Source organism: Oenanthe melanoleuca, chromosome 5, assembly GCF_029582105.1.
Source record: "Oenanthe melanoleuca isolate GR-GAL-2019-014 chromosome 5, OMel1.0, whole genome shotgun sequence".
Classification (NCBI taxonomy): domain Eukaryota; kingdom Metazoa; phylum Chordata; class Aves; order Passeriformes; family Muscicapidae; genus Oenanthe; species Oenanthe melanoleuca.
The window spans coordinates 43,865,857-43,892,868 of record NC_079339.1 but is presented as its reverse complement, the minus strand read 5'-3'; the positions used below and the strand labels follow the sequence as shown (position 1 = coordinate 43,892,868).

General features: G+C 34.5%; 1 protein-coding gene across 1 annotated transcript in view; it reads left to right on the top strand.

Moving 5' to 3' along the window:
* The window catches only part of EML5 (EMAP like 5), a 99,504-nt gene that overhangs the window by 30,216 nt on the left and 42,276 nt on the right, over nt 1-27,012 (top strand). Inside the window, exons 6-21 of the mRNA XM_056493691.1 lie at nt 1,853-1,988; nt 3,282-3,483; nt 4,573-4,710; nt 5,435-5,691; nt 6,616-6,828; nt 7,747-7,914; nt 9,220-9,326; nt 9,716-9,834; nt 15,311-15,497; nt 17,268-17,373; nt 17,837-17,930; nt 19,577-19,677; nt 21,624-21,826; nt 22,919-23,030; nt 23,966-24,093; nt 25,528-25,669. Coding sequence (XP_056349666.1) covers nt 1,853-1,988; nt 3,282-3,483; nt 4,573-4,710; nt 5,435-5,691; nt 6,616-6,828; nt 7,747-7,914; nt 9,220-9,326; nt 9,716-9,834; nt 15,311-15,497; nt 17,268-17,373; nt 17,837-17,930; nt 19,577-19,677; nt 21,624-21,826; nt 22,919-23,030; nt 23,966-24,093; nt 25,528-25,669 — 2,413 coding nt within the window. The remainder of the gene's footprint in view (nt 1-1,852; nt 1,989-3,281; nt 3,484-4,572; nt 4,711-5,434; nt 5,692-6,615; nt 6,829-7,746; nt 7,915-9,219; nt 9,327-9,715; nt 9,835-15,310; nt 15,498-17,267; nt 17,374-17,836; nt 17,931-19,576; nt 19,678-21,623; nt 21,827-22,918; nt 23,031-23,965; nt 24,094-25,527; nt 25,670-27,012) is intronic.

Here is a 27,012-nt window from a genome sequence, read left to right as displayed (position 1 = left end):
TGTTCCAATACCTGGCAACCTTCTCAGTGAAGAAATTTTTACTAGTGTTGCATCTAAACCTTCTGTGGTGCAACTTGAGGCCATTTCCTCTCATCCTATCACTTGTTACCTGGAAGAAGAGACCCCCACCTGGCTGCAGCCTCCTCTCAGGCAGTTGTAGAGAGTGATAAGGGTCTCTTCTGACCCTCCTTTTATCCAGGCTAAACAACTCCAGCTCCCTCAGCTGCTCTTCATAAGACTTCTTCTCATAATATTAACGTTGAATGCAGTAAAAGAGAGACACACATGGAGAAAAACAAGTAGTTTGTGCTGTATTTTCAAAAACCTCTAGGCTCCTAAAGAGGCAGAGGATTTTCAAGATGTTAGAGATAATGAGAGTTAGCCTTCTAATCTGCTTATGACTTAAAAATTCCACTACATTTCTCTTTAGGTGTGTACTGCTCCTGAATTGTCTTGTCATAAAAGTCTCTTTCTTGAGAATGGACATGACATGCCAAAAAATTTGAGTTCTGTCACCCTAGCCTTTCAGTTTTGATTGTCATTTGACATTCTAGTAGGCTTCTTTTTTTGTGGAAGATGAGAGGTTTCTTTTTTCTTAACATGAAAATTATATCCTTTTTGCCTGAAGTTAGAGAAGCAAACACAATCCATATTTCATTATGACCAGTCCATTATGATATTTTTCTTAGTTGGAATTTAAGAAGCAAAAGCATATTGATAGGAGATAATAGTCATGAGTACTCCAGAATTCTCACCAGTCACATTGTTTCCTAATTTGTTCTGTGAGTGTACAGCCTTTTTTTCCCAAAAAGCCAATTTCTCCTTTGCAAATTGCTTTCATCTTTGCAGATAATGTGCTTCATTACTATAAAATCTGGAGACCCTAGCTAAAGAACTGTTGGAACCTTACCTTTTACTTCTTTACAAAATTGAAATTTCACATCAATCTTATAGTAGATATGTATCTATTATTGGCTGTTCTTCTTTCTTTTGGGCAGGAGTTAGAGACAGATTTTCTCTTCCATTGTTTCTAATGCTCTCTTGTTTACTTTTGTCATAGCAGAATATTACACATTTTAAATAAATACAGAGCAATTTTTTAGCTTCTCATAGGCTTATCAGCTATAGTTGCCCTTTCAGTAGCTTTGCTTACTGAAATGTGTGAATTATTTCTGAACATAAGGCTAGTGAGTTGTGTAGGAAATAAAAAAAACCCCAATAGTGTGTATGCCATTTAGATTTGTATCATGTTAAATCAAATACAGTGGCTCTGTGGCTATTGTATCTTTATTTTAATACTACAGATACCATCCTTGCCTCTTTGTTATCCTGAAGAAAACACGTATCAAATGAGTTAAAGAAAATGAGTTAGGTATTGTTTCCAAATGTTTGCCTTTAAAATAAGAATTTATATTAATTTTTCAATGATGTAGCATGATTGTCGTTTTTCTTAAATTTTATTTCTAAACTTGAATTTTAAATCAATCTTCCTTGGTTTAAGAAATAAAAAAATCCCAGATGTTTTTTGTGTTTTTTTTATAGCAGCTGAGTACTAGCAACAAAGGCCCTAAAGCAAGCTGAACAGAGATTATGGGAAATGTTCATGCTGACATTTATTAGAGTTGGACCAGGTCCTAGGGCAAGAGGATATGATAAGAAGCAGCATCACTATGATGATGATCATCAGAAAGAACACATTCTTGCAGCAATTCACTGATTTATCACTTGTTAATTCTGCTTGTTTTGAGTTTGTTTCCATTTCTGACTTCCTTTATTTGAAGCTTATATTAGTTGCATACTGGTTTTATCTAATTTGTGTTTGTTGTTAAAAGTAACTTTCTTCTCTCTTTAGGCAGGAATTTTCAGCATGAATGCATGTGAAGAGGGGTTTGCCACTGGTGGTAGGGATGGCTGTGTTCGCTTGTGGGACCTAAATTTTAAACCAATTACTGTGATTGATCTCAGGGAAACAGACCAGGGATATAAAGGTAAAGAGAAGTTTGTCACTTTCAATATACCAATAAGATAGGAAATTTATCAGTGTTTTGAACAAGACAAGACTTTAAAACCCAAAATGTTGTTTTATGTGTGTTGCTACGAGCTATTTGCATCATGCCCACTAGTATGAAGGTCACAGTTACTTTTACAACAGTACATAGGATGAAGATTTAGACACAGATTTAATTTTTTATGCACATTGTTTCTAGAGCACAGCAGTTCTTAGCAAGGAACAGTAATGCTTTAAGAGAACTGAAGGCAGTGAGATCTACAGTGTAAAACAATTTCATTTGCTTGTTATCCAAATTTTCATTAAAACTATTTGGATGTTGTTTACAGTTTTGTGTAACTTAGAATACTGCTTACTTGCAACTATGAATTCAGTTATAGTTCATGTCATGCTAAAATTTTACATTGTTTAACATATTGTTGCTGTAATGATTTAGGATAAGAATACAAACATGCACTGAAGTACTAATGTTTCTTACAGTGACTTGCTTTTGTTAGCATTTGGTTTTTTTCACCCCCAATCACTTTTTTTTATTTTCTAATATCTTGCCAAGACTTTGAAAATGTTCTAGAATGTCTGATAGCAATGGGATATTCAGGGTCAATACATGACTGAATAAAAGTGAAGTCTATGTATGGTGGAATTGACGTGGCATTCCCACCAAGATTGTGAAATATTGCAACAAGATGCAATTTCATTTTAAATATGCTTTGCAGTAGAGTGGCTTGGTTTTAAATTTAAATTTACTCAGCTGCTGCTTCCCAGTTCTGATGCATGTAACAAAGCTGTTTCATTCCCTGTTTCATTCTTGTTCTCCACTCAGTTTACTTCCTTTACTTCTGATGTAACAGACTTTTGCCCTGTCAAATGCCCATGACAGAGCAAGCAGATTTTTAAAAATGTAATCTTTAATAAAATGAGTTTCCTGATTCTTTTCCCTACACTCTCTTTTTCTTATATACTTCTGAGCTTTGCCTTTATGACCTGTCCTCTTGCTCATTTACTTAATTGCATTTTCTGCTACTCCACTGTCTTGCCTCTTGGTATACTTTACATATATCCTCCAAGTAGTCACAAAAAGTTTATGTTCCAAGGGCAAGTATGCCACTACCTATGAAATGTATACAAAGAGTAAAAGAAGTAAATCCAGGAATAAGAGAAGGGATATGGACACTTCTTGACATTTTCTTGCTTTTATGCTTTGTCTTTTGCTACTTTACCTTTGTTTTACAAGTTCTGAGGATGTATCTCTCAGTAACAATCTCTTCTACAGGTCTGTCTGTAAGAAGTGTTTGCTGGAGAGGAGACCATATACTCGTTGGGACACAAGATAGTGAAATATTTGAAATTGTGGTGCATGAGCGTAATAAGCCTTTCCTGATAATGCAGGGGCACTGTGAAGGAGAGCTGTGGGCTTTGGCTGTCCATCCTACAAAACCCCTGGCCATGACTGGAAGCGATGATCGATCAGTCAGGTTAAATCTCATTTCTTTGTTGAACTGCATACAGTTTTATACAATCCACTCATTTTGTAGGTAACCTAATTGAAATGTGTACATTTTAAAGTAAGTGAATTGTGGCATTGTTGTACTTCTGCTGTTAGATTATGCAGGAAATTAGTGCTCTCCAGTAATAAAATATAGTGGAAGTATTTATTTCCCCCAACCCCCCACATATGAAATTTGAGAACATTTCATTTAGGCTAACATTGAACACTCTGAGACAAATATCCTTTAAGTCTTTCCTTTTCAGGAGTTCTGTTAAGCATGCACAGATTGCAATGAAGAAAAACTGTGATAAAAACTTACACATTTTACTCTTACCATGTTTTCTTTACCAAATGCTGCAAATTAGCTTTTAATGTGTGAATTTCATCAAAACTATTCCATGCATTGTAAACAGAATATAAATGCCTAGAAAGTCCACCAAATTACTCCCTCTTACATGTTTGTCTTTATTTTTTTTGATCAAAACCACTTTTTCTTTCTTCTAAGTTAAATGTATTGGCATTTTTGTTAAATATCTTAAGTGTAACAGAGTTAAGCAAATCAATAATTCAGTTATTAATATTGAAATATTACTCTCAAATTCCAGATATGTGTGTAAATAATAGATATAATCTGCCTTGGTATAAAAACTTACATATTTTAATATTATTAGTTATAAGGAGTTATCAATAATGACTTTTTAATAGGAAAAGTTTTTTATACTGATCAAAGTCTTTAATTATTATTTAATGTTTTTGGCTAAAATGGTTAGCAAAACAGTGGAATTTTGCAGGACTGGTCTAAAAGTATTGTCATATGCTATAATTTTTTATATTCAGAAAATCAAAATTAATCTGCCCCGACATTTTCTCATTAGAGATATTCCCACCTTTAAAAATATAAGAATATTTCTTGCTTATGCAAAATTCACACTTTTGTCTTAAATTTTCCTTGTGGAAAATTATTTTAAAATAGGGATGCTGCCATGTCCAGCATTGTGCAGAAACTGAGGGCTTCATCTTATCTATGACAAAGCTGCACAGCCAGTTCACATTTGCAATAATGACTTTATTTTAGAATCTGGAGTTTAATAGACCACGCTCTGATTGCCCGGTGCAACATGGAGGAGCCCATTCGCTGTGCCGCGGTTAGTACGGATGGAATCCATCTTGCTCTTGGAATGAAGGATGGCTCTTTCACTGTGCTTCGAGTCAGGTATGCTACAAAACTGAAAAATAGACACACTATTAGTATTTTGATACTCTTGTGGCCGTGCATGTTGTAATTTGCATTTTTGTTTTAAATTGCGGAGGGTTCTCAGATTTTTTAAATGTGTGCTACCTATGGTCCTGTTGTAGTATAACACCCATTTCAAAAAGTATATTGGTCTATTTTCAGAGAGTGGCAGTGTTCTAGGGAATGTTTTACTTTAGGTTTTAGATTTATGAACTATCTTTGAATTACTAAGAAATAAATTTTCAGTACTTCCTTAATTGTTTCCATGTGTTGGAATTCTGCTGTCAGCACATCATGCATACAAAACCAATACTGCCTTGTGCTGCTGTGATCCCAGAGTTCTAAAGGGGAAATGAGATTCATGTCTCATGTCAGTGAAGTTTCCTTCCCTGGGTGAATAGAGATCTCATAATTTATCTGATGAAATTTTCTCGTGGACTCAGATTGAACAGTTCCTTTGTTCGCTGTCCCTCAGCCCAGTGAAGCACATTCTTGTGTCACTGTTTCCATCTATTTTTTCTCCATGAAACCCTAACTAACTCTAAAAACAGCAGTGTTGTGTTTGCACACAGGATATTTAAGTTCAAATATAATTTCTTATAATCTTATAATTTTTAACAATCTTGTTCATTTTTTAGACTGGGAGCTTGAAAGTGTGATGAGGCTCTTCTCTACTTATGACATGCTTTCTTTCATACTACAGAGATATGACTGAGGTTGTTCATATCAAAGACAGGAAAGAAGCTATTCATGAACTCAAATATTCTCCAGATGGGAATTTCCTAGCTGTTGGTTCCAATGACAGCTCTGTGGATGTATATGGCGTTGTTCAGCGATACAAGAAAGTTGGGGAATGTATTGGATCCTTAAGCTTCATCACACATATGGATTGGTCTTCAGACAGTAAATACTTACAGACCAATGATGGCAATGGAAAGAGACTTTTTTACAGAATGCCAAGTAAGATTCTGAGTTGGCTTCATGTTGTTACTTATAACAGAAATAATATATAGTGGTTTTGTAAAAAAAAGCCAAATGTAAATCCTGGTTTAAAGCACGGGGGTATAGAGGAAGTTTTTTATAGGAGTATTCACTACATTTGAATAAGTACAGCAGCAAAGTTACTGAAGTATTTGCACAAGACCTGCAAGACAGTTACGGATATAAGCAGTGTTGTTAATCATTGTTTACATGGATTAGTGATTGAAAGGCTGAGAAGTGAGCTGTTGTCCTGCTCACCTTCTGCAGGTGTGTGTTCAGTCTGACTCACAGCTTTCACCTTTGCTTGCACCATTCTTGCATTGCCCCAGCCCTTGGCTCCTGGCCTTTCCAGAGGACACAGCACTTACTCAATGGGCCTTTGGTCTGACTTAGTTCCTCAGCTCTTACCTTGTGGGAATAGATCAATATCGTAACTGATAGAGCTGGTGTGAAATAATGTAACAAAGGTCTAAGCGCTAAATTGGTGGCTTTAGTAATTTACAGTGGCTAGATATGAATTCTTCAGTTCTTGCTCTAAGTAGTCCAGTTTCAACAGAATTTTTTATGAACTTTATCTCAGAATGATTACATGTTGTTTTGGTAAATATATTAAAAATAACACAGCCTCAAGCAGATACCAAGAAATAATAAAAACTATTAAGTACCAAACCTATGATCTTCTGTTAAATAGTCTTGAGAAGACTTCTTACTGATATTGTTGGTCATAATAGGGAATACTAGATCAGGACAGTTTCAGAAGTCAGTTTTTAGTTCTGTTGCACTTGGATTCAATTTTTATAGAATTTTTTAGAATTTTGCATTCTTCAAAATTGCATAAGTGAATATTGAAAAATGGCTCTTTTTTTTTTTTTTTTTTTTTTTTTTTTTTTTTTTTTTCCTTAGGTGGAAAAGAAGTAACAAACAAGGAGGAATTGAAAGGCATTCAGTGGGCATCATGGACTTGTGTTTCTGGCCTTGAAGTTAATGGAATCTGGCCCAAATATTCAGACATAAATGATATAAATTCAGTGGATGCAAATTTTATTGGTCAAGTTATGGTTACAGCTGATGATTACGGAATAGTCAAACTCTTTCGATACCCATGTCTAAGAAAAGGTAGTGCCTTTTAAATTCAATTTTATGCATATGTTTAAATTGTGACTATTCAAGAAAAATGTATTAGAAGACTGGAAAATGAAATGGTTTATCATATCATTTTTTTCAAAAGAGTTAAAAAAAATGGGGGAACATCAGTTTTTAAAAACAGCACTCAAACCATTTCTTTAAGTACATAAAGCTTGAAGACATATGCTAAGATCTATCCGTGCAGTTGTAGCCAGCATTAAACATGAATGGTGTGTAGAATGAAGTTCTTCAAACAGCTCTGAAACAATGAAGCCTTTCTAGAATATAAAGTTTACTTCTAATGCAGTGCTGTTCGGAACTTCATTTCAGTAACTCATCCAGTGATTGTGTTGTAGTTACATAGCCATAAAAACATTAGCTGGATGTAGCTGGACTACTGCTACCAGTTCTACTCCTAAACATGGGAGGAGATAAATTGCTAGAAGTGCTTAGCACTGAGATTGTACATTGGGAACCCGTGCTACAAGCATGGGTATGGGGGTGATAATAAATAAATAAATATACATGATTTAAATAACTGTATTTTTTCAAAGTAGAAGTAATATTTGTCAAAATCTTAGTTTGTAGAAAGTAAAATAAAATTAATACAGTGAAATTTTAAAAATCTCTGGTATATCTCATACAGCATTATCATATGTCTTCTGTTGTTGTGTTTAACTTGATTAAGTTATTATGCTTTGGAATGCCAACTTAAAAATGTATCTTATAGACACATTAAAATCTGTGAAAACTACAAAAAGTTGTTGCTATTGATTAAAATACCAGTAGTAATTAGAATATTTTTATTAAACTCTATTTTTTTCTATGGGTTCCTTAATTTGATTTTCTGAGGTGCTTCTGAAACATTCATTTCACAAGTATTGAGGGAGATTTTTATTTTTGTTCTAGGGGCAAAGTTTAAAAAGTATCTCGGTCACTCTGCTCACGTGACAAATGTCAGATGGTCGCACGACCACCAGTGGGTGGTTTCCATTGGGGGAGCTGATCATTCTGTCTTCCAGTGGAAGTTCGTCCCCGACCGCAAGCTGAAGGACACTCTGCATATAGCACCCCAAGGTAAGCAACTGACTCAAAAACACCAACAAACATCTTGCAAGACAGACTGAAAGAGAAGGTGCTGGTATTGAAATAAATGTTCAAAGTTGTCATTTTGCACAGTTCCAACAGCTGGTGTTCTTTAAACTTTGCAGGTGCCTGAAGCACCTGATGGAGCTGTCTAATACTTGCCAGAACCCTGTTGTCCTGGTTTGGCATTACTTGACCTTTGGTGAAGATGAAAAAAATCTGTGCTCTGGCATTTGGCCAATGGTCAAACCATCACACCTGTGTGTTCAGGCTAGCAAGGGTATGAAAAACCCTGCACTACTGTGCTTCCTTTGTGAAGGAAAATTTTAAAAGTTCAAATCGTAGATACAAATTTCTGAATTCTGTATATATCATCCTTTACTTAATTGACAACAACTGGATGCTCAGGTATCACTGGAAAAATATGATTTTATACTTTGTTTAAACTTTTGGAATATTTAGACAATTATTTAAATATTATAACTGATTATTTAATTTTTATTTTTTTTAAAGCAGTATATAGATGTTTAATGTTTGGAAAAAAATGAAGATCATGTTTCCACTAGTGACTAATTAAACAATTATTCTCATGAGTTTCCTAAAATCAAAACAGTTAACTGAGTGCCTCCGTTGGAAATTCCTAAAGGAATCTGGAGAATCCTTTGGGAAAATGAGAATATAGAGTAACAATAAAACAGGCTGCTTCACCATTTAATTGCTCAGATTAGATGAATATGTATCAGTGTGGATCCAGCAAAGAGGTAAATAAATACAGATGCACTGCTGAACCTGTCAGTGACAAATGCAGAAGGAAATAACAACAAGCTCTTCCTACATGTCAAACTTTACATGAATACCCTTTTTCTCTGCACTCACAAAGTTTTGCCTCTTTCTTCCCATCTATAAATTTTTCCCTTGCCTCTAACCTGCTTGAAGAATTTCTACTTGCATCAGTGACTCACTTTAACATAAGTTTCTTTGGACCCCTTGTTAATTTTGTTAGTTTCTGCTTTATACTGAGTGTTTCATTATCTTCTTTTTTGCTTTCCTCCAAACATTAAAGCTTGATGAAATAATTTTAGCTAATAAAAACTCACTCACTCCAACATCCAAAATTATCATATTTATGGCTTCTTTCTTATGTAGCAGCAGAATTGTTCCTTTCAATTATTAGCAGTTTATATTCTACTTAAGATGAGCATTGATTATCAAATAAAAAACTTTAAGCAGTTAGTTGAAACTTTCTGGCTTTTAATTTAATTGCTTAATATTTTATTTCTGTTTTTTTGATGACAGAGAGTCTGGTTGATTCTAATAGTGATGAATCAGATTCAGATCAGTCTGATGTTCCAGAGCTGGACTCTGAAATTGAGCAAGAGACACAGATCACCTATCGTCGACAGGTGAAGATTTTAGTTTTAATGGCAGTTGGAAGCTTCCTAGGATTTAAGTTGGTAATTTATGAAGACTCTTGAAATCTCAAAACTGGGGAGACTGCATGGGAACTGACCAAAACCTTTAGAATTTTTGTTGCCTAATGCATTCAAAAGATCAAGGTTATTAAAATATAATGATTAATTAATAATTATAAGTAAGATATTAATTTATATTAATGTTAACAGAGAGATAAAATATTACATGTAATCATAGAGTGCAATTTAAAACGGTATAATTACCAGCTATAGGCATTGGAGTCAGAATAACATTTTCATGAATGTTAACAGCAGCTGTCTTCTCAGAAACATGGTTTTCTGGTGAGTCTTTTAATTTTTAAGCATGCTTTTTCTTAAAGGTTTACAAAGAAGATCTACCTCAACTTAAAGAGCAATGCAAAGAAAAAAGAAAAAGTGCAGCTTCTAAGAGACGTGAGCGAGCTCCAGGGAACAGCATAAGACTACATTTTGTTCATGGGTATGCAAACTAGGATTCTTTAAAATATGCAGACTGTTTGATTTTGTTGACTGGTGTTTATAATTTAATAATCTGATTAAAGACTTTTATGTCTGTTGCTTTATGATTTGCTATTTTTATTCATATCTGTAGAAATAAATTTACACTAAATAAACAGAAAGCTTTGATGCCAGGATACTAATTCTACATATGAATTCTGAAGTAAATTTGCACTCAAACTTTAGCTGGTACTTATTGCTTGAATACAGGCGACTAAATAAAGTATTCAGTAATCTCACCCATGCCTTTCAGTATCTGGAAAGCAATAATTCTCTTTGATGGATGATTTTGATATCTAGAACAGAAACTTTGTGTAATTGAAGATGACTGGGTTCTGGACAAAGTGGTGTTTTTAGCAGTGATTTGTTAAAAGAAAATATATATAAACTTTTTGTATCTAGTCTGAAACAACTTACATATTCTTCTCTTAGTTTAGGAATTAAAGATAATTAGTAATAGATTTAGTTAAATTTGTTAAAAATGAGTTTATTCTCTTTTTGGTGCTAATTTGAGTAGAAGAATGACTTCTGGATGCATCCTTGAAATCTTATGATTTCATCATTAGGATTAGTAGTTTCCCATCATTCTTCATAAGTGAAGAATTTTTATCAGAATAAAGATGTGGTGTTTTAAAGCAAACTGGTACTAGATATTACTGCATTAGAATAATGATCAGAAATATAAGTTCTCTTGGTATAAAGCAAAACCAAAGCCTTTATTTAAGTAAGACATTGCAAGTCAAGTTTTTCTTTCAAAAGATACCTCTTTGCAGGAATACAGCATCTTTTCAGATATAACTAGCTGCAGGGAGAAGTTACTAATATTGCCTGTCTTTATAATGGCACTTAATTTTAGTAGGGCTCCACATGGAATGCTCCAAAATTCTCAGTAGAAGATTTTTATATCTGTATAGAAAATGCATTAAGGTGGGTAGGTGCTGTGTGTAGTCTTTAAAATTTGGTCTAAGAATAAAACCAAATGATCCTGAAGAAGATGTAGCACAAGCGAGGGCCCTGGATCTTTGGTATTATTGTTATTTCCTTCACAACAGAAGTGAAGCTTGACCAGAATATCCAGGAATGACCAGAAGTAAAATGTCCTGTTGAGTTCTGTCTGGTTACCCAATGGGCATCAAGAAAACTAATGAAGAATCCATGCTGAACAACAGATTTTTCTCAATGTCCAGGCTGTTAACTTTAAAGTGACCCACATCCAAGTGAGTAATAGGCATATTCTCTGATTCAGGAAGTCTGCTTTTCTTCATCTTTCTTTAGCTGCAATGGAAATGTCTTGGATGTTCCTTAAAAATGTAAGAAGTGGTGATTTTTTAAATTAGGGGAATCAGAAGCTCTTTTTCTTTTCTTTGTTTTTGAGCTTGTTGGGCTTGTGTGTTGAATTTGTCAACTGCCTTGAAAGACAAACTTCTAAAAATCTCTTGATAAACTGTAAGAACCTCTAGTTACTTTCTGTTTTGGAAATGAATAAAACTCAGAGTATGTGAGCCAGCTTCTGACAAAGTATGGATGAAGAAAGAATTCTGTTATTGTGTTCTCTCTCAAGAGATCTGATGCAGTCATGATCAGAAACACGTCATTAAATTGGTGTATAAGTTTGGCCTCTTTTTGACTATTCCTGTCTTTTAATTCTGCCATGTCTTTGGCATGGCAGGGTGGTTCAGAAACCTGAACTATTCAGAAGAACCTTTTTCTTGGACTCAATTCTCTTATTATGCTTTCTTTTTGCTGACAGGAAATAAGGATGCACATGTATTCTCTCAGAGCTATGCTGTTGATTTCACAAGAATAATTTTAAAAACTATTTTTGAATATTCATAGAATCATGGAATGATTTTTCAATATTCAAAGTATTTAAGCTCAGTGTAGTTTGAGTTTGTAGTTGAGTTGAGGATATTCACTAAACTAACCTTACAGTAAGATAATATTTGGTAACAGTTTCAAGACATGGGAATACTCTTTAAGGAGAACCTTATAATGCCTTGCATGGATTCCTACAAGTACCCACAAACAGAATCTGAAGGGAATAGCCTATGAGTGGGTCCTCTTGAGAAAACTACTCTATGCAGAATATTTAAAAAAAATAAAAATCTCCAGCTTTGTACTAAGGACTCTGTTCTCAATCATGTTAGTTTTCACATTTGGTTCTTCTAGAGATTTTTGGGGGAGGGTTGGACTGTATGTGGAAACTTCCCACATGTATTTTGAAGAGTAACATGCAAGTTTTGAAACTCTTCCGGGATTAGACAAGCTTGGACATTGACTCTTTTCCCAGAGAGGACAGTACTTGTGAAGTTGCCTGTTAGTTGGACACAGGTGTGTAACTTGCAAATGTGGGTTGGATTCAGCTTCAGGTTACAGAATTCACAGTGATGTGCCCAAAAGGAGATGGTTTTATGAGTGTATCTAAACTTCCATTACAGTTATTGGAGATCCAGTTAGTAGTCAGTGGAGCATTAGGAGTGATTTGACTCAGCTACAATGGAAGTGCTGAGGTTGGCCAGCTGAGCAGGTTCAACTGACTGTATTGACTGCAACACTCTTGATTAAAATGCAGGAGTTAATGTATCTAATAAACGTGTGAACACTGATGTTTACATGTTTTAATCTCAAATTCAATGCAGCCCCTGCTATTCATGACTTTGGTAATGGCAATTATTTTTCCATATGTAGCACTGAGGAAGCTACAGCTTCTTCTGATAGTTGCTATCATATTAACTTGAATCAATCCTGGATAATTAACTATGGCAGAATGCAGTTTATTTTTATTGTGCCTTGTTATATATTATCGAGTGACTACAACACAGAATTTGCTTTCATTATTATTTAATTTATAATCATTAATCAAGATCCGTTGTAAATTTCTTTGGTTTGTTTTCCACATGTGAATAAATAATATCTCTTAATGCTTTTTCAGAGATTAGCTAGTAATCTCAGTTCTAAATTGCTTTAATAATACGAAGATGAAAGTATTTTGGAACTGTGTAGAATATTCTTAGGGAATGATATTCTACATTGAAATGTGCTTCTTTTCATTGCTGTTTGACCTAGGCCTATTACTTTTACTTCTGGTGAAAAGTACCTGTATTGTCAAGAAGTTAGTAAACTGGCACATGGGAAAGAGCAAATGTGTTTAATTTTGTGACAAAGAGTCTTTGCTGGCACTGCTTGATATTTTGGCAAAATATGTTGTATTTTAGTTGTAATTGATTGTGCTAATTTTTATAATAACTAGAGGAAACTAACTAAAATTAACTTATATTACAAAAAGTTATGAGTAATAAGAACTATTTTCCTGCATCCTAGATACATTTTGGATATTTTTGAGTAGTCCTGTGATGCATGGCATTAATATACTCAATTTCACTAGGTTTAATTTAGGGTATAATTGTTACGATGAGCTGGGAAAATTCTCAATTTCTGGGTTGTGTGTAGGAGGATCTGAAACCCGTTTGCTGTCTTCACACCTTTTACTTTTATAGGTGACTGCTGAGCTTGCAAGAAATTGCTCAATATACAGTATTTCTTTCAGCATGCCTATTTACATAGATGTTGGTTTTTGGGTTGTTTTGGTGTTGTTTTTGTTTGTTTGTTTGTTTGTTTGTTTTTAATATTCTCCTTTAGGATGAAAATTTGGCCTTGTTTTTTTCTTAATTACTCTGTGCTTGCAAAGAAAATCCAGTGTGTTTAGCAGAGCACAGTGCAGAGTGAGACACAGGAAAATTATGTCTGAGCAACAACAGGTTCAGGTACCTTCTTTGGCACTGTGACTGCCTTAAAAATCCCTGCCCTCACTGAGTGTTGTCATGTACTTAAAATGATGATGTTACATACTGTGATAGGTTATTTTTGTATTATCCTTTATAGCTACCGTAGGTCTGTGTATTCTGTTCCTTAACTAGTGGCTGTACATCTGAGAAGGCTGCAAGCAGACATCACTTTGGGTTAGGCAGAAATCAGCTCCAAAACACCTGCACAAGCTGCTTCAGGGGAAGGTTGTTAGTGAAGGATGTGGGTGGAGGGAGAGCAAAGCAGGACTGGAGAGCCTGCACTTGTATTTTGAGTCTAAATTTTTGGTCACTTTGGGGCAAGCAGGGAGCAAACATAGCTGAGCCTCAGATCAAATTTTAAGAGAGATTCTGCTAGACACCTTGAAGGGACAGTAACTCAGGAGACACTGAAAAGTTGCTGAATTAGGACCAAATCTGAAGTTAAGAATCTGCCTGTGAATACCAATCTAAACAGTGAGTCAGAGGTAGCATTATTTAAAAGCTTTTTTTCTGGGCTATCACATTTTTTTCTGGTTTAAGAAGTTCACTTCTCTTTTTTGTGATCTCACGAGACCCAGCTTTATACTTCACAGTAAGGCAGACAGAACAAAGCTGGGGGGAGAGGCTGGCAGACCTGGTGGCTGTGCTGCCATCTGAAGGGACCTGGACAGGTTAGGGAACTGGGCTGGGAGGAGTTCCATGATCTTCCAATAGTTTGAGATGCAAGTTCATGAAATACAACATCCTTCTTCTGGGGAGCAGTGGACCTGGATTATCTGCTGGTCTGTTTAAAAACTTTGTGGGGTGATCTTAGTAATTTTTCTCTAATTGCATCCAATGACATAAGTACTACTGTGTGTAATGTAGGTGAGCAGACAGAAATACATTGTATTCAAATCAGCTCCAAGTATGTGTTCTGTTGTTTTCCAGTAAAGCATAGGTCTGATGTTTACAAACATGGATCCATGGTTTTTGGAATATTCATTAAACTAAAGTTGGTCTGCTGCCTTACAGATTCATTACTTCCCCAGTGCATATGGTTGTGCTGTGTATATAAGGAAAGATGTATATAACTCCATGTTCTTAGTCACACTTCAGAAGAAATGAGTGTATTGAGATAGTGCATACAGACCTCACTTGGGAATTGGCCTACTCATGCCAATTCCTGTATCACTTAGAAAGGACAGGTTTTCCTTCAAAAAAAGAAATGTTCTAGAAAGAAATTTATGCATTTGCTTTCCAGAAACTATTGTGTTTTGCTGCCTGATTTTTGAGCAGTAGGAAATAGCCAAAACTAATACTTTGGACATTTTCTGCTTCACTTAACTACATGTTGCATGCCCATGTTGCATTCTCCATGTGGTCTGAAAAAATTACTAGCTATTACTTTCTCTTCTAAACTAGCTGTGCAAAGTAACAATTAAGTGCCTCTTTTAAACTAGTGCTTGCAATACTGATGTCTGGTGGTAAATTAGATTGATAAATTGGTGTTCCTTTAAGAATGGGAAAGTATATTTAAATTTTAAAACACCGAAAGAGTTATTGGTAAGTAATGTGAGTTTTACACGCACCAAATGAATCCAGCATAATTTTCTCTGGGTTTCAATGTCCGTGTTTGTGACTTGGGCGAGCAAAGCGTTTCTGTTGGCTCAGTTACAGGGGTTACGACTGCCGCAGCAACCTGTTCTACACGCAGACGGGTGAGATCGTGTACCACGTGGCGGCCGTGGGCGTCGTGTACAACCGGCAGCAGAACACGCAGCGCTTCTACCTGGGCCACGACGACGACATCCTCTGCCTCGCCATTCATCCCTTGAAGGATTATGTGGCAACAGGCCAGGTAGGGCTCGTGTTCGTCTGCAAGAACAATCTGAAGTTGTTAGTGCTGAATTTAGAAAGGCCTTGGGGGAAGAGCATCCAGTCTGCAGTTATTCAGGTGAAGGACTGCATTTCTGCTGCCAATGAAATAATGGTAAAAATTGACACAGAGGTGGATTTTTTACAGTTATTTATGTTATGGTAAAAGTCTACAGTCCATAGTTTTTCTGAACCTCATTTAAAACTATGAATAGATTAATTTTTTAAATTCAGAATTATGTTGCAGCTTCTTGATAACATGTGGAGGAAATGTGCAGATAAAATATATTTTTTAATATATTTTTTTGTTAACATTGCATTAATTTACTATTTCGTAGTATAGAGTGAGCAGTTACAATCCAGCATTTCATTTTAGTGCATTATGTTTTTCATTATCACCTGTACGCAAACTATGTACTGTTTGTGCAGACAAAGGGATGGATGTTGCTTGAGTTTATTTTATAATACTTATAGATAACTTATATACTTATATATATACTTATATACTTATATACTTATATATAACTTATAGTTAATTTTATCTTTTGCCAGACAGTTATTTTAGGTAAATTATTTTCACTCATGTTTTCAGACAAACAAACCTTCTGTTAAATATTTATACACTAGGACTTGAAGGTTTGAGTTGATGTTTCAGGGGTTTTTATGTATGCTTATCATTGCTGCTCTTGTTATTGTATAATAAATTGAAAAACATGTGAACTGAACTTTTAAATAGAAATATTTTTTTATTTCTAATATTATTTATTATTATTTATTGCTCTTCATTTCTATAAAAATGTAGAGATTAACATAACTCTGTAGGTCAGTTAAAAAATTAGCCCCAAATATAAGAATTGAGTTGATTTAATTTTGGAGTAGTAAAGGCTATGAATAAAAATGTCCCTGAATTCACAATAATTTATGCTATCAGCAGAAAGATACACTCCATTATATACTGTTTTGTACATACACATTACATACTGTTGTATGCTATAAAGAAACTAGGTAATGCGGTAATCAAATTCCTCATGCCACCCTGGTTCAGCTCTTCCTGACAGTGAATGTTCTGAAAAGCTTTGCAACTATCTCATGTTAAGTTGGTGACAAAACCAGAAACAGATCCTGGTTTTTCTGAGCCTTAAAAGCATGAGAGTTTTGTTCTGGTTTTGCAATCTTTTAATTTGTGCACTGAGGTGAAAAACCATTGCAATAGCAAATAATCTTTTAAGTGATGACTAATATTGCTTTTGTGCATGGGTGAAAAGAGTAAGCTATGCTCCATTTCTTACCAGGTTTGTTATCTACATTAGTGCATTCTAGTGGAAGTTATTCCACAGTTTATTAGAATCTGCCTTATAATGACACCAGAAAGCAGCAGAAGTCACCTTGATTTCTGAAATATAGAGAAGCTGACATACTAGCAATAAAAATAACATTTTATTTTTAGACAGGGAATGATTGATGAAAAATTGATGGAATAAATATGCCACAGTGCAATCAATGAAGGGCTTTTTTTCCCCCCACAGGAGCACTTTAGTTAATTATGATTGATGTGCCTAAGCCAGCTGGGATTTGGTATTTGGGAAGCAGCAAAAGGAATAATGTTCTGTTAGCCAGACATCAATAATACTAGGAAAATTGTATCACTGTAATTTTTTACAAATACTTTTTGAAATATTTTTAATACTTTCTAAACAACTGTGTAAAATAACTGATAAATGAAAAAAATGACTATGAATATGTATACTTTCAGGTTGGTCGAGATTCCTCAATACACATTTGGGATACAGAAACAATAAAGCCACTCTCAGTATTAAAGGGCTATCACCAGTATGGTGTTTGTGCTGTTGATTTTTCAGGTAATAAGTATTTATTTATTTATTTACACTTTTCCTTTTCTGTGTAAAAATACCAGATAATTGAGAAACTAGGAGTTCCTTTACACTGAAAATTTTGTATTAAAAATATTCTGCAGTGTGTTCAGTGTCAAATGAGAGACGCTGTCTTAGAATGAGCATTCATTAGAAAGATCTCCTTTGGAGTCTTGCACATAGGAAATGTATGAACAGCTATTGTTCTGTTTTACAGCTGAACAGAGGGCACCTAAGTTCAAATTTTAAACAGAAAAATTTGAAGTCCTACACTTCATCCAAGTTTAAAAGCAAAAAGATGAAAAAACATGCCTCTAAAAACATCATATGCTTGTTTGCTTTTTTTTACATTCTTATAATATTTGTGAAGTTGTAATATTTTTAATATGGTTTCTTATTATTGCAACATAGTTATCTATCTACTCTCTTAATAATAAATTTGTTATTCTAGCGGATGGGAAACGATTGGCTTCTGTTGGAATAGATGACAATCACACTATTGTACTCTGGGACTGGAAGAAAGGAGAAAAGCTTTCAGCAGTAAGGTAGGAATTTAACTCTGTTTTAAAATCTGTACCTAAATTTACTATCAAATGACAGTAAGGAAAATATATTCATTAAAGACTGAGAGTTCTCTAATAAATGAGCAGTTTCTATTATGTGAGTGATGCAGGCAATAGCACTTATGTCATGTTAACAACTTTCTGTGGAAGAAGTAAATGAAGGTCTGATAGTCAACAAGAACTATTACAGTGACTGCTCAACTGGTAAAGAAAGAGTATAGAAGACATTGCTGTGTTCTGAAATATTTTCTTTAAAACTCTATGCACTTCTGTTTGCCCTCTTAAAAATGGTGAGATATAATATGTTCAGGTCTTTTTCATTAGAGGCCACACCTTTCTTGGGATATTCATTTGCTGTTGTTTTGCAGAGTTATTTTTTCTTCAGGGTTCATCCCTTTTCCTCTCCGAGTCTTGACCAGACTAATCTAATTTTAGAGCAGTAGTGTGAGTGCGTTTTGTCCCATTCTGTCTGGATTCAGTGCTTAAACTCTAAACATTGTTCTTGGTAAATTTTAAAAAGATTTGTTACTTGCTGCAGTAGAATTTAAAAAGTGTCAGCTTCCCTTTCACCCCTTTAATCATAAGTCATTATTGCTCTTTAAATTCATTTACTCTCATTTTATTTTTAAACACGTGGAATTTCTTATCCACTGAAGAATGAAAATTCTGAATAGATGACATACATAATGAACAGTTACTTCTCAAAAGCCCTGTTAGATTGGCTTCTCTGAAGACATTTGTCTGCTGTTCACCTAATTTTTTTTGTTTGTTTCTGCCACCCACACAACTGGAATTAGAATTTAGATTAGAATTAGAATAGATTAGAGTTTTTGAGACAGCATCTGTATTTTGAAGATGACTGTGAGTTTGGAAAGAAACTGTTTCATGCTTTCAGCCACTAGTTTATGTAGTGTCTGAAAGGACAGAAAATAAAAGATTACTGCCACTTTTGAACAAGGAGCAAAAATTAGTGATTGGAGGCTCTTCTGCATTTTAAGTAAAGAAAAACAACCTGTAAGCATTGCTTTGCATAGATAGCAAACAGTCAAAAGCTGTTTTTCAACCTGTAGGACTGAAGTAAAGCATTAGTTTTATAGAAGCATAGTAAGAAATCTAAAACACAAGAGGTTTTAATATTTTCAGAACCAACTAATTTCCATCAAAGATGTAATAGCAGCATAATTTTTTTTCTAACAAAAACAGAAAAATCAGCTAAATAGTGAATGACAATGGCAGTTTGTTTTCAAAATATGTGAATTTAAAATAAGATTTGTGATTTTACTTCTTTAAGTGTTATTATGAGCTGTCAAAGATCTAAATGCCATGTACCCAAACTTAATGCAAATATATTTTCTTTTGCAAAGAAAATACTTTCTAGTGCTTCTTTGAGTAATATAATTACTCACCTGCCTTGGAAACTGAGGGCTAAAGAAAATAGAACAGGGCTCAGTATGTTGCTTCTTTAGCTTTCTACTTCCTCATAATAAACTATCAGTAATGATTTGAAAGTAAATTTTAGCAAGATAGAGCAGGTATACATAAAAATAAAACAAAAAAACCATCTCCCAAACTTATTTAAAATATTAAGAGTTATAATTTTATTTAAATTATTTTGCTTTGCATTTCAGGGGAAGCAAAGATAAGATTTTTGTTGTTAAGATTAATCCTTACATGCCTGATAAATTGATTACAGTTGGAATTAAACACATGAAATTCTGGCGGAGAGCAGGTAAGAACACATTTCAGAATTAGAGCATTTTCTGTTACTGACAGTATAACTATTGCATCATTTACTGAATGTTTCATGCATGAAAGGCAAATGTTTTCTCTGTATCTCTCTAGTTAGTGTTCCTAGCAGTAATAATGTTAATTGGCATTATGGCAGTAGTGGAAATTCTTTTTAAGATCATCTGGCATGGAGCTATAGCTACATAAGTAGAAAAGACCTTGCATTTTCTACTGTCTGTTTTAAGATCTAGTAATAATATAGCATATCTGAAAATTTTACAGTGCTGCTCTAAAATCATAGAACAGTTTTTAGAAGAAGAACCTTTACGACATATATGCTGTAAAAAGGCACAAGTATAAATAATATTAAGGTTATAAAAAATTCACATACAAAATTCAGGCAAAGTACTTGAAGAGGACATATCTGCCAGTTGAGAGCTCTTTGTCTAGATACCTCTGTTGATCTTGAGAATTAAAAACCAAGGTTATTTCTTCTTGAGAAATTTTGAGCAGTGAAAAACCCATTCCCTGATACTTGTGTGAACGTCATTGTTTCACACCTCATATCATATATAAAGACACATGTGCTACAGAAGACTAACTTATCTGCTAAGAATGTTCTAATTATTCATGCAGAATTTATGCACATTAACTCACATGAATCCTGATAAAGATTAATTGTGTAGAGGAAACTCTGTCATAAAAAAAATTACACTGTTTTTCTCAGTTCTAGCTCCAACAGAAATTAATCAAGATTGCCTGAGAGCAAGGTGTTGAAGTCTACATAAATTAGTAATTTTCACAATTGAGCTTGCTATCTGTAGAAAGAACAAAGTGTCTCAGAATATTTGCTAAAAGAGCTACTATAAATTCTTCAGAAAGAAATCCTGACTATGATAATAGCTTGGAGATGGTGATTTTGAAGAAAGAAAGGAAATTGTTTAAAATGCTGCTTTACTCTCTGGCACTGCTCAGCCAGAGGAATCAGATTGCTCTGATGCTGCAGCCCCTCTGTGTGAAGCATCAGTGGCACACTGGTGAGGTAGTCACCCCCCAGGAAACACATCCAGTGTTTGTGTGAGGAGCAGAGAATTGGGGCACCTGAACCAATGCCAGCTTTCTGAAATCTGCAGTAGAGCAGGCTCATTTGGTTGAGAAGTTACATGGAGTGCCTGCTCTGGACTGGTTTGTCCTCACTGCCTGGTGAGGGCAGGGGGTTCCAACACCTGCCATCTCAGTGCAAGAACAGTACAAAGTGTCAGATCCTGAGGGACTTCTGTGTTATACCACATGAAGTTTCCCTGTGTTGTTTTAAATCATTATGATGATATAAATCTGTTTTTCTAGCCAGAAGTTCTTGTGTGCTATAACTGCCAAATGATTTTTGATATGAAAGAATTATAAAATGTATATATCTGTAACATTTATATTACCCATAGTTTATTATAAGTAACCCTCTAAAATAAAGTTAGAAATCCTCTCACTGAACGTCATGAAAAGAGTGGGATGTGAAGATCGAAATTTTTTTTTGTTTCTAGACAATTCATTAGTAGTTTCTATGAACTGTGTGTCATAGATGTTAATTTTTTTGTTTAGATGCAAGTTTACAAATACATTTTGTCTGTGTATGGGTATGTGTGGGTATATGTGGGTATATATACTTAGTTGAATCCAGATTCAAGTAATAAGTAAGGTGGAGTCTTTTGGGTTTTGTTTTTTTGTTTGGTTGGTTTTGGTTTGGTTTTTTGGATGGTTGGTTGGTTTTTGTTTTTTATTGTAGTGAAAGTTGGCAATTAATAAAATTTATTTTGTGAGATCTCTAACTCATTTTTTTGGGGAGCATGGGAGGACTGAAAGAAAAGGACTTGTTGATCCAGGTATGGTTATATAGTTCTTGTATTATAGTTCCAAGCAGATGTCTAATGACTTGTTTTTGGTCTGAACCAGGAGGAGGACTAATTGGGAGAAAGGGCTGCATAGGTGCACTGGGAAGAACTGACACAATGATGTGTGCAGTGTATGGCTGGACAGAAGAGATGGCATTCTCTGGAACCTCCACGGGGGATGTGTGTATTTGGAGAGATGTGTTTCTCATAAAAACTGTCAAAGCACATGATGGTCCTGTGTTCAGCATGCACGCATTGGAAAAAGTAAATAAACTGCTCATTGCTTTTTTTATGTCTGGACAAAAAAGTCTGTGATAAAGTTAAACTTTTCCCCATGTCTTTATTTTCATTATAGAAAAGCCTTGTGTGGTCCAGATTCAAAATAGTGTTTTGTGCATTAGTGCAAAATAGTGTTTATGCAGTCTCTTATTCTTGTTATGTAGCATGCTGTTTCTCAAACCCTTGTGGTCACTGACATCCTATTCAGTAATTTTCATAACCTCTTACTAAAGAAATAACAGTAACTGATTTAAGTAAGTTCAGTGGAATATGTGAGTTTGTGAGAGAAGAAGACGACCATACTTGTACTATTTTGTGCTGTAATTACTGTCTACCCATAGATGAATTCAATCTGTAGATCATTAAGTACCTTCTCCAGATTCTTGGCTTCTTTTTTAGCCCAGGAATGCATTTAAGCATGTCCTTAAATATGGATGAGTGTTCCAGTTAGATTATTTGTGTCTTTAAAGTTTCATGTATGTTGGTGTTTTCCTAGGTTAGACCAAGTCACTCCACCTCCCAATATTTGTGTTTCAGAAAAGTAGCATTGGACAACATGTGTTATTCATACTGCAAGAACTGTGTGCTCCGAAGGAAACAACTAGTGATTTCAGTATTAACCATACCTGTTGCTTCTTAAAATACCTGTGTATAATTTTTAAAGACAGAATGACAGAAATGTGCATATATTTGGAAAATATAAGTACTAATCAAATTTTTGCAGTACTAAGTCAGGTTTTGTGGAAAGAGAAGAAATGCTGAAGGGATATGGATCCTAAATATCAAGGAAAAACACTATAGTATGTTGGTTATCTTATTTTGCTAGAATGGTAGAAGTATAGAGGTTAGAACTTCTAAATCCAGCCTATGTACATGCACTGTACAGAACTGTGCTGCCTTCATCAGGAGGAGAAATCATTCATTTTGTTGCTCCTGTTCTTTCCATCTCTAACATCTGTAGCTCTGTGCATTACAATGTTGTATATGGTCCATTTTCAGTATTGGCAGAAATTACTGAAAAATTAAGGAAAGATAATAATAAATTATAGCTAGTGATTTTTATTTCTTTCCTCCCAGGGATTTGTCACTGGAGGAAAGGATGGGGTAGTAGCTCTCTGGGATGATACCTTTGAACGTTGTCTCAAAACCTATGCCATCAAAAGGGCTGCTCTGGCTCCTGGGTCCAAAGGTAACACAGACTTCATCCTATGCTTTGTTCTATTTTTAAGGTACTTCCTTTAGAAATCTTTGTGAAATTGCTTTCTCCAGTAAGGAGAAAATCCACATTTGACATAACGAATGCTAAAACACTTTTTTTAAGCTTTATTGATTCTAAATAAGCGATTTTTCTACTGGAACAGTGTGTGGTAGGGTCTGTTTGCAGATTTGGTGAGTGCAGGTCATAATATTTAGTTTACTATTAAATTAAATTAGTTGATCTAGCTGTAAGTTTCTTATCATCCAGGTGTTTTCTTGCTTTGTTTTGTTTTTATGTAAGTGGCAAACAAAAAGCCCATTCTATTTCTGATCGTGAAGTCTCTTACTTGATCTTTTTTGTTTTGGAGAAAGGAAGGAATTCAGAATTGTGGTTAGTTTTGTAAGGTATTAGTAGTTAATTTTCTGTAAATGTCTTTTGAAATACTTAAAGAACATTTTCATTCCTATTTTTCCTGTTTCTACCACTTGATCTTAATGCTAATTTACAGTTGCCTGTATTTTCATTCTGGATAGCTTTTTCTCTTCCATCCCCTTCCCTTAAAATTATGTTTGCTGTGTTCTAAAGTACATGATTTGATTTTCAAACATAATGAATGTAAATACTCATTAAGGAAAACATTGCAGTCATTCTCATAGTTTGTTTACAAAAAGCTAGAATTGGAGTTACCATAATTGGTAGCCATATATTGTTATTGGTGATACTTCACATGCATAGAGTCAGGCTGATTAAACTTGATACATTGCTAAATCTTCCCAAATGAATCCAGACATGTTTCATGCAGGAATATTTTCACAGTTTATTACTGAGTAGATTTTTCTCCAGTGAGAATGTAATATGCATAAGTGGGAAAAATCCTCTTCTAGGCATACTTGAGAATCCTATCATCTAACATTTTAATGTTCCAGGTCTCCTATTAGAAGATAATCCTTCTATACGTGCCATATCATTAGGACATGGTCATATTCTAGTGGGCACAAAGAATGGTGAAATATTGGAGGTGGATAAAAGTGGACCAATAACTCTGCTGGTTCAGGTATGTGTTACATATCAGTACAATTTGTCATACACAAACATGATTTTATTTTTCAAGTAAAAATAAGATTAATAAGAATGTGCAATAAGAAGCACTTTAACTTCTAATGAAGTTAGTGTGTTGCTATGACTTATAGTAGACTAGACCATACGACTCCTTAATGAGCAAGATAGGACATAGAATTTCATTACTAGTTTGTTTAATGAGTTCATCCTTCCAGACCAAGATCATAGATCTGTTTTGAAAAATAAGAAAAGTGTGTGAAATAGTGGATCCTCCTCCCAATTCCTAATTAACTTCTCTTGAGTACTAATTACTTTTATTTTCAAAAGTTGTCTCCTTGGTGATTGTTTTGAGATTTTACTTGAAATTATGTAAAAAAAATTTGCCATACCAAACAGGTGCATTTTTTTAAAGCTTGACTACTAAACAGATTTTTACATTGCATCAGTATAGGATTTTCTTTAATAGTTAAGTAAAAATCTCTGGATTCTCTCCTTTCTGAGTGGCCAGTGCAATAGATCAAGAACTGTATTTGTTAAAAGAAAATATTAGAACCTAGAAAAAACCTAGTTCATAGAACAGTTTGGGTTGAAAGGGACCTTTAAAGGTCATCTTGTCCAAACCCTCTGCAGTAAGCAAGAACATGTTCAAATAGATCAGATTGTTCAGAGCCCCATCCATCTGACCTTGGAGATTTCTGGGGATGGGACATCTACATCTCTGGGCAAGCTCTCCCAGTGTTTTACTGCCCTCGTCACAAAAAATTTCTTTCTTCTATCTAGTCTGAATCTATCCTCTTTTACCTTAAACCCATTACCCCTTTTCCTGTCACTACAAGCCTTACTAAAATGTGTCCCCATATTTCTCATAAGCCCCCTTTAAGTCCTGAGAGGCTGCAACAATACCTCCCTGAAGCCTTCTCTTCTCTAGTCTGAGCACCCCCTCCTCTGTCAGCAGAATCCCCTCCTTTGGCCTGCTGGTCATGTTTCTTTTGATGCAGCCCAGGATACAGTTTGCTTTCTGGGTTGCAAGTGCACGCTGCCAGCTCATGTCCAGTTTGCTGTCCACCAAAACCTCCAAGTTCTCTTCAGGGCTGCTCTAAGTCATTCTCTGCCCAGCCTATTTATGCTGGGGATTGCCCTGACCCACCTGCAGGACCCTGAACTTGTTGAGCTTCCTTGCACGGTTGCACCTGCCAGGCCATTGACATATATGTGTCTGAGGATTACTTTGCAAAAGTTTTCTGTAGAAAAAAATTACTATAATTGTGCATAACTAGCAGAGTGAATTTTTTTCAAGTTCTCTGGTTTTATTCAGATATTTGTTATCCTCTAAATAATGCATGTTCTTTTGCTTTTTTACTTTCTTAAATGTATTATTTAACATTTCAATTAAAAATAAAAAGAAATCTGATTCATTGTGTTTTTTCAGGGTCACATGGAGGGGGAAGTTTGGGGTCTAGCTACTCATCCTCATTTACCCATTTGTGCCACTGTAAGTGATGACAAAACCTTAAGAATATGGGATTTATCTCCTAGCCATTGTATGTTAGCTGTTCGCAAATTGAAAAAGGGTAAGATGCTTAGTATCGAAAAATATTTACTGGTGCAATTGACATTTCCAAGCATTATGAATCTTTTCAAAGGGGGACCTGAAAGCAGAATAAATTCTTCTCTTTTCTCAAATTATTGTGTTAATGCTGTGTTCATAATTATGCAGCTCTTAAGCTAATGAATCTGTACAAAAAATTCTGTATAGTATTGTTCTGAATATTATTTGCAATTGTAACTTATTTAAGTCAGTGAATTAACAATAAAAGTTGAGTCAATTACATAAATGTTATGTTGCTTATAATATTGCAAGACTTTTTTTGAGACTTTAGATTTAGAACTTTTTGGGAGAAATATTAGAAGAATTGTTACCATTTTCTTCTTTGTGAATGTTTAAAGAATCTGGAATGTCAAGAAAAGAATAGTCATAAAATTTTTACTTATTGTTTAGGATATAATTAAATTCTATTTTGACAGATGGAAAATCTGTTTTAAATTACATCATATAAGGTGATTTTTTTTAGGATTAGATGAGAATGGCCCTGACAAGCTTCTAATGCTCTGTATGCTTTGCAAGATAAAGAAATAACAGTAGGTTTTATCTGTCTGGCATTCAACAATGCAGTTTGATTCAAACTGATAATGAAAAGCTTAATTGAAGATGATTTATATTGACTAAATAAATGTAGAAGAGTTACAAGCTCACACAAGCAGGGATGAAACAAGAAAGTTTATAGTTTGTGAACTCTGTTCAAGTCTTAAAGCTGATATTTCTTAATATTTTTAAAAGTACTTTTGGCAAAAAATGTTTTTGATGACCATTTGCTGATGAGACACATTTTGAGATGCTTTGGCATTCTTAAGAAGTTCCTGTGTACTGTACAGAAAAAAATGAATACTTCTGCAGTCTGAGTAATGGAATTGAAATAATATCTGTTAATGATAAAAGGCAAGATCCAGTGACTATAAGAAAAATGTGTAGGTCAGGAGTAACTTAAAGAACAGAAGGCTGAGGTTGTTGTTGAATGCAGTGTGACAATTGCATGTGATAGTGTTTTTCCCAAGAAATATTGCAGTATTCATGTGAATTACAAGATAAAAATCAGGATATTTTTGGTGTGCATTTCTCATCTGTGTTCAGCTGAATGCAATTAAACTAAAAGTTGAGAATGGAGAAAGGAATTACAGGATAATGAATGCAAAGCTTTCTTGTGAAGCCATCCTAATAAAGGATTGCTGTCAACAAGTTAATCAGAGGAACAAATACAGGGGAAAATATTTATGTCAACAGAAATTTCTGGCATGAAAATAAATCAATATAAGTTAACCATACATAAATTTAAACTGGTAATTAAACTGCTTTTTA